General features: G+C 35.2%; 1 protein-coding gene across 1 annotated transcript; it reads left to right on the forward strand.

Moving 5' to 3' along the window:
- Positions 1-226: 226 nt before the first annotated feature.
- On the forward strand, positions 227-3146 carry LOC126583382 ((R)-mandelonitrile lyase-like). The gene is made up of 3 exons (XM_050247726.1): positions 227-478; positions 1144-2659; positions 2757-3146. The coding sequence occupies exons 1-3, from the start codon at positions 370-372 to the stop codon at positions 2809-2811; spliced, it is 1680 nt and encodes a 559-aa protein (XP_050103683.1). The 5' UTR covers positions 227-369; the 3' UTR covers positions 2812-3146.
- Positions 3147-8829: the final 5683 nt, after the last annotated feature.

Raw genomic sequence — 8829 nt, forward strand, 5'->3', positions numbered from 1 at the left:
TAACGGCAGAGATCCAATTAGGCAGTTATTCCGTCGACCCCACCCTTGATACGCAATTACTGTTTTACCCGTCGATTTCTTGAGAAGTGGGATCCTCGTAAATGGAACGGCTGGTGATCCGGTTATTAGATGGGCTTCTCTTGCTCACGGGCGCAGGGGATTAACGCTCTTTGCCGCTAAATAACGATCTTCCATCTGAATGTTTAACCAAAAAGGCACTATCTTCCTCTCTACTACTTTTGCAGAGAAACAGTCCTCTCTCTAGCTCCTTCCCTTCCCCTCTCTCTCTCTCTCTCTCTCTTTCTCTCTCCTCCAAGAAACACCGAGAAAGTTCTCTCTCCTCCAAGAAACGCTGGGAAAATCCAAACAATGCCGAGGCCCATTGCGTTCTACCTTCTACACTTGGCGTTCTTCTTCTTGTTTGTCAACGCCATTATCGCCGACGCCCGGACGCGCGGCTCGCACCGTTCTCATCAGGGTAACTGAAATTCTCTCTTTTTTTCCTTCGATTCGTACGAATTCCTTCGTTTTTTTGGCGTAAATTTCTGAATGCATGCAAGAAATTGGGATGGGGAATGCAATCGTGGTTGAAATGCTGCAAAGTTTTCATTTTTCTTCTGCTTTTTTCTTGGAAACCAAACAGTGGATTGAGCTTCTCTGTACTGATTTAGTGAATCTAACGAAACTCTGAGTCTTTCTTGGGGTTAAAGATTTAGGCCCACATATGGATTTTCTTTTCCTTCTCTCTGGGTTTTATGGGTTTTTGCTTTTTGATGTTTCTGAAACCCGTTCTCAATTGGGTTCTCTTTGGTATCTGAAAAAAAATTGCAAGAAAGTGCAATTTCTCCTGGGCAATCAAAAAGGGGTTAATTTCTCCTCTGTTTTTCTTCTAGATAGCTATAAGTTTGATTTCCATGTCGCATACTTTCATTTCTTGGAATTTTTTTTTCTGTGAGTTTTCTGGGTTACCAAACAGAGGATAATTTCTTCTCTGTTGTTTACAAAGCCAAGTTACTGAAATTTCGTGTTTTTGCTATGAGTTTTCTTGGTAACCAAACAGACGGCGATTTCTGTACCGTATACGTTTGCTTTGATGCCTCTATGAACCTAACTGTGTCTGATTCTTCTGTGTTCTTTTTGCAGAGCCAAGTTACCTCAAATTTGTTGTCAACGCCACCGATTTTCCAACGGAAGATTATTATGACTACATTATTGTAGGAGGTGGCACTGCTGGGTGCCCCTTGGCTGCGACATTATCATCTAGGTTTCGAGTGCTCTTGCTCGAACGGGGTGGGGTTGCTTATGGAAATCGAAACTTGATGACCAAAGAAGGTTTCTTGGCCACACTCATGGATGTCAACTCCCTTGACTCACCTACTCAAGCCTTCACATCTGAAGAAGGAGTTGCAAATGTCCGAGGCCGCATTCTTGGAGGCAGCAGTGCCATAAATGCTGGTTTCTACAGCCGTGCAGATCAGGACTTTTACATGAAAACCAGTGTCGATTGGGATCTCCAAATGGTGAATGAGTCGTACGAGTGGGTTGAAAGGGCAATTGTGTTTCGGCCAGAGCTGAGGACTTGGCAATCGGCAGTTCGAGATGGGTTATTGGAAGCTGGCGTTGATCCCTACAATGGGTTCAATTTGGATCATGTGGTGGGGACCAAGATTGGTGGTTCAACATTTGACACTTTGGGAAGGAGACACAGTGCTGCAGATCTTCTCAATTATGCAAAACCACTGAACATCAAAGTTGTGACTCATGCCAGTGTGGAGAGGATTCTGTTGGCTTCAACTGGGCCATCTCCAGCGTCCAGGCAGTCTGCAGTGGGGGTTGTTTTTCGTGACAGCGTCGGGAGGTATCACCATGCTGTGTTACGTGAACATGGTGAGGTGATTCTCTCAGCTGGTGCCATTGGAAGTCCACAGCTGCTTCTGCTGAGTGGTATTGGCCCGAGGCCGTATCTTTCATCATGGGGGATTCCAGTGGCTCATCATCTTTCTTATGTTGGGCAGTATCTCTACGATAATCCGAGAAATGGTATCTCAATTGTGCCACCAATCCCACTGGAGCACTCACTAATACAGGTTGTGGGAATTACTGAATCAGGAGCTTACATTGAAGCAGCCTCCAATGTTATACCTTTTGCATCTCCAGCAAGGTCTGTGTTCATTCGGACGCCATCTGCGCCTCTCTACCTCACAGTGGCAACCCTCATGGAGAAAACCATTGGGCCAACCTCAGCTGGTTCTCTGAGGTTGGCTTCAACAGATGTCAACGTGAACCCAATTGTTCGATTCAACTACTTCAGCAACCCGGTGGATGTGCATAGGTGTGTGAATGGGACGCGCAAGATTGGTGATATACTCAAGACCAGGTCTATGGAGGATTTCAAGTTCCAGGGCTGGTTTGGGAACAAAGACTTTAGGTTTGTGGGACCTGCATTGCCTGTAGACCAATCAAACTTTGAGCTGATGGCAGATTTCTGCCGGCGCACTGTTAGCACCATATGGCACTACCATGGGGGATGCATGATAGGAAAGGTGGTTGATGGTGATTTCCGGGTCATTGGTACTGATGCACTCAGAGTTGTCGATGGATCAACATTCGGTATATCACCTGGGACAAATCCCCAGGCTACTCTTATGATGCTTGGGAGGTAAGTTTATCCTCAAATCCCCAGTCATTACATTTGCAATTGTGCACAATGAAATGTTCTTGAAAACTGACTACTTTGTTTGATCCAATTTTGGCAGATATGTCGGGCTGAGGATAATGAAAGACCGAAAGGAATACAAGATGATCGACTGATCATCTCTCACTTTTTGACATACTCAGTGCTGCTCAGTCTTCTGTCCTGCAGATATGTTGGCATTTGTTTTTGCAATGGTTTTACATTGTTTAGCAGCTCCGGGGTAATTTCTTGTAGGTGAAGAATAGACAGTGCTCTCGGATTCGAAGAATTAGTATGTTGGTTCATTCTTTCGTAATAAAACTATGAATTGAAAGAGCAAATTGTACAGTTTCTGTTTCGAAATTTTTTACTTGAAAATGATCAGTGTGAATGATTTTCCTTAGTTGCATTGTACTTGAAATTTCACTGCCTAATTTAAGCAATTAGTTGCTCTTGGCTCAGATTTTGAAGACTTGAAGTCTGTTGGGCTTGAGGATTTGGGCCAGAATGTCCCATTGGGCTTTTTATTTTTGTGAGCGATGATGAAACCAAGTTATTAGATGTATTCGTTTTATTTTTTGCAGGAAAGTTGTTTTTAAAGTGTAATATTTTTTGCAGGAATTAAGCTTCTAATTATTGCTTGGTCCCTCGTTCCTTTGTAATATTATTGAGAACTTTAGTGTATAGTTTCTCATAAAAAAATAAATATTTTAAAGAAGCCAACGAGAGGTTATAGTTGGAAAGTAGAATACATTTTTTGTAAACAATATTTAGGATACAAATCAAAGCTTTTATAAGAATGAATGAGGATCCTCTCCGGATTATCAAATCGTATCCGTTCACCGTACATCGTACGATCAGAATTATTTTAAATACTTTTATTTAAAATTAAATACTTACAGTGGACGGAAAAACTGCTGGTTCTTTATTACTTGGTTGATGCGACTTTACAATAGTGGAGTTAGAATTTTAAAATACAGAAAATTGTAATAATAATTTCTTATTTTAATTTAATTAGAGCAATAATCCTTCAATTAAAAATTCACGACCATTGGTCTTTTAACTCAGTAAAACTCGCAGCTATATTCTTATCGTCAATTGAAAATAATTCACATGATACACACGTGAGACTGAATCAAAAGGTAAATATGAAAAATTAAATGAGAAAAATTAAATGAGAAAAATTATTATTCTCTTATTTTAAGAGTGCTGATAAACACATTCCATTGTCTTATTTTTCCACCCCCATTTTAGTATAAATTTTAATGTCAATTTTACCCTCTTGTGAAATGACATGTAAGGACAAAAACAAAAATGTCATTTTATGCTGGATTGCCCACTTCGTTATGCCATTTCCTTGTGTCCGTTCACTGTCTCTCTGAAAGAAAAAAATTCTTCTCTCTTTCAATTCAATTGTGCCTTTCTGGGACGAAATCCCATCTCTTGTAAACAAGTATTTCTACTTCCATTTTTTCTTTCTCTAAAACCCTAATTTCAAGAATCAAATCAAATACGAACAAACTGATCATATATCACCCATCACTTTTTCATAAGATCCATGACTTTAAACTCTCTGCCCTCCCAACCCCTCCTTTGGTTCTAATCCAGACCCAAACCTCACCTCCCTTCTCTCTCATTTCCCTTCTTTCAAAAACTTTAGATGCATAATCGTATTGCAAGACTATAGGTATCTAGCTTCTAAATTAATATATAATCATGTTTGCTCAGGACAAAGATTCAGAGAAACCCTTTAAAATAACAGCAATAATAATTGATGAAGATTATAATGATAATCCCACAAAGTGGGACAAAAACTTATATGAAGCATGTTTACTATCATATCACGTCTCATTCTAATAATACAATGTCGTGCGGAAAAAAATTTATACATAAAATTATATTATTAGATCGGAAAATCCTTACAATAAACTCATTGTATGTATTGTCCCAAAAAATCGACAGAGTTTTGCTGCATCTTTAATTAAATCCCGAGTTTCTTAGAGCTTTCCCAAATAAATAAAGGAAAACTAATGAAAAATGCTTGAAAACTTTGAGTTTTAATGATAAGGACAAAATAAAGAGTAAAGTGAATAGTACCAGGATTGACTTTTTAGTGTAAAAATGTGGCTTTTCGTTAAAGTGAACAGTACCGGGTGTTTTTCGTTAAAGTTCCCAATAAATAATTGATGCTAATTGGATCCACTTTTTCCCTAATGTATAATGTTTTGATTATACTAGATGATTAGCTACCCACCTATTGAGGGCGCTGCCTTGTGGTGAATGGAAATGAGGTACTATTTAGAAATATGATATCTTCACGACTCGGGGAGCGGCTGCTCCAACAGCAAGCCATGTTCTACCTTTAGTTCTCGGAGGCCTAATATAAATTCATCCTATACGAATACAATGTGAACTGCCTCAAAGATCGTCAAGCTTTTTACTCACTGCGCGTCGAAAAAGAGTGGTCGAATTCCAAACTTTTCTCTTGAAAGTACCAATTACCAAAAAATGAACATCACTTTGGAACACATGTGGATAACCTCTCCGCATGGCTTAAAGTAAGCCAAAAGAGCTCAAACTCCTCAGTAGGACATGGTTAATATGCTCTTTCAACTTGAATGTGATAAATTGCTCCAGATCAGGTTCTTACGGCTGAACAAGCCTTGGGACATCGACCCTATGGTCAGAATCTTCAATTTGGAAGCTCCGCTGGTATACTAAACAAGTAATCCCCCTTTTCTTCTTCTCCTCATGTATGTGGGCGCTCTTGATAGGCACTCCAGGACCCGCCAACGCTCATGAAAACCCGGGTCGATCGGTCCTCCATTTATCTGACCGGAGGTATGGATAACGAGGCCTGCTTTACAACCTTCTTCCTTATGGTCAACAAGACGTACACAAGTTGACATATCCTCCATATATATGTTCTTTTGAGCTTGAATTCATAATATAATAAAAGGAGAAATTGGGTTCTCATCCTTCCTTTTGTTGCTCCATTGATTAAAATCCTATTCCTTTTCAATTTTTGATCAAGGTTCTTGGGTATTAATAACATCATTAATTATTTCAATAATAAAATATTTTTATTTCTAAATATATTCATTTAATGTTAAAAATGTTACAATTAGTATATTTATATTTATGACTAAATTTTTTATCATATATTTTTAGTTTTAGTTTGTACCCATTTTTAATTTGCAATCCTTTTTTTAATTTTTACCAATTTTCTTTTCAGTTTTAATTTGTACCCATATATTAATTTCTTTTTCTGCCCATATTTTTTAAAGTTTTATATGTATTTGTACCCATATTTAAAAAAAAAATATTTGTACCCATTTTTTATTTTACCAAATGTACCCATGCTAATTATATGTACCCATTCATTTAATTTTTTTCAAAATTTTAATCTTAAAATGTACTCATTCTTAAATATACCAATTTGTTATATGTAAAATGTACCATTTTTTTATAGGAAAACTAATGAAAAGGGCTTGAAAACTTTGAGTTTTAATGATAAGGACAAAATAAAGGGTAAAGTGAATAGTACCAGGATTGACTTTTTAGTGTAAAAATGTGGTTTTTCGTTAAAGTGAACAGTACCAGGAGCTTTTCGTTAAAGTGAACAGTACCAAGAGCTTTTTGTTAAAGTTTCCATTTTTTTATATAAAATCTATTCAATTTTTTTCTAATCCATTTTTAAGCTTATATGGGTACATTATTTTTTATTTGATTTTAAAATGTATCAATGTCAAGTTTAATTGAAGAAATTTACTGATGTTATTAAGCCTAATATCTTTTTCTTTTTTTTTTTTTGTGATTTTGAAGAATGTACCCATGTTTTGATACAATAATTTTTTGGTTAATTTTTGGTGAATGTACCCATGTTAATACACACACAATAGTATATTTATATTTTAATATTTTTAATCCCACAAATTATGGTTTTTTATTTAAAATATCATTTATATAAACAACTAAAAAATTTAGTTTTTAATTTTAAAAATATAGTAACGTACATAGAAATAAATTATCACATTAATTTCAGGGACTTCAATAAAAAAATGAAAACCAACAAGATTTCAATCAAAGAATATTTATAGATAGGGACCACATTCAAAGTCTCCCATAATAAAATGTCTACAAAGCTTTGCTTCCCCCTGTTGTCATAGTACTCAGCTCGTTGCTGTTTTGATTCCATTCAAGATCGACGCCTAAATTGGTACGATAGTTGTAACATAGGAAACCTACAAAAAACACAACTTATATGAATAACCGAGGACTAGCCTGCTTTTCATTTCCCATTACTCAAGGGAAATTGTTCTCATTTGGAATCATTTTTTTTTAAATTGTAACCTTTCACTTATAAACTCTACGCCTATTCACTCATGATTGTCCTTGACAATTCATCTATTCCAGAGCAGTCTAGTAATTAGCCTATCCCACACTACTCGAAGCCTTCGTAAACTCATTGTTGAGATCTATCGCAGTGGGGCATAAAAAATTTGGACCATTTGTCAAATGCAGAATGTTAAATGTTTGATTTGGATCTACTTTTTAATCTTCGTAATAATTAATAAACCCACAAGCATGTGTTATGTTCATTTTTTAATGTTAAATGCTGAGGATTTATAGATCGTGTTTCCCAAACCCAACCGATATTTTTCTCTAGGAGCACTCTGATCTAGCAAAGAAAATTTCAGATTCTCCTTAAATATAGTATACACAAAAGTAATAGAATAAAGTTACAACCATGTCCTTAAGGATCTTGATAAATGTACGATATGCGCTCAAACAGATAAAAAAGGCTTACATGCAATTAAAAAGGAAATTACGAGGAGTCCTTTATTTTCTCTCTAAACTTTAGAACACCATAAATGATATTGAATGAATTCTTGAATGTAAACTCGTATTTCATTTTGATCATTTTAACATAGTTTTTTTTTAAGAAAAAATTAGTATCCAATCTCTAGTTACTACTGTTCATTGACTGAAATTTTATTAGTTTTCAGATTTTGATCCAAGTCTCTAGCATTAATATAATAATGAATTTACATGTCAGTTACATAATTTTTAAAAATAAAAATTAATAATTGATTTAGAATTTTAATAATCAAACCTTTATTAAACTCCTAACTAATTTTAGAATAAGTTTGTACCCATTATTTATTTATTTTTTTAAGAAATGTTTTCAATTTTTTAATCTTATATGTACCCATTTATGTAATTTTTTCAAATTTTTAATCTTAAAATGTACTCATTCTTAAATATATCAATTTGTTATATATAAAATGTACCTTTTTTTATATAAAATATATTCATTTTTTTAATCCATTTTTAAACTTATATGGGTAGATTCTTTTTTCTTTGATTTGAAAATGTATCTATGTCAAGTTTAATCGAAGAAATTTACTAATGTTACCAAGCCTTTTTTTTTTTTTTTTTTTTGTGGTTTTGAAGAATGTACCCATGTTTTGGTTAATTTTGATGAATGTACCCATGTTTATACACACACACAATAGTATAATTTTTAATCCCACAAATTATGGGGTTTTTTAAAAAATAAAATAAAATCTCATTAATATAAACAACTATAAATTTCAATTTTAATTTACAAAATATAGTAACATACATAGAAATAAATTATTGCATTAATTTCAGGGACTTTGATCAAAAATTAAAAACCAACAAAGGTTTCAGTAAAAAAAATAGGAAAAATTAGTATCTAGTCCCTAGTTGCTAATATTGACACACCCTGACCGAGATCAAGGCATGCTAGCCGTCACATGAGGGTGACGTAGCCATGTGCACAGTGTAGAAGCAATAATGATAATAGAGAATACAAATAAATGAAAACCAACTCATAAGAGTACTAGTTAAGACAAGTGCTAGAATATGTGTGAATACACAATCAGAGCGTAAGTAGCCTAAGTTCAGTCCAGAAGACAAATACTAATTAAACGACACCCAAAGATGCCCTACATTTGTGATAGTCTGTCAGAACCTCCAATAAATCCTCGTGAGCCACCAACGAACAAGCTTATCCAAAACCTGGAGGGGCGCAAAACAAAAAGTATGAGTGGGCAAAAACAAAGCTTTTCAAAGCCATTTCATTTATCAAATGCTCTAACCCCTCGCCGTAAAACATGTATAACTTT

This window comes from Malus sylvestris, chromosome 9, assembly GCF_916048215.2.
Source record: "Malus sylvestris chromosome 9, drMalSylv7.2, whole genome shotgun sequence".
NCBI classification, from domain to species: Eukaryota; Viridiplantae; Streptophyta; class Magnoliopsida; order Rosales; family Rosaceae; genus Malus; species Malus sylvestris.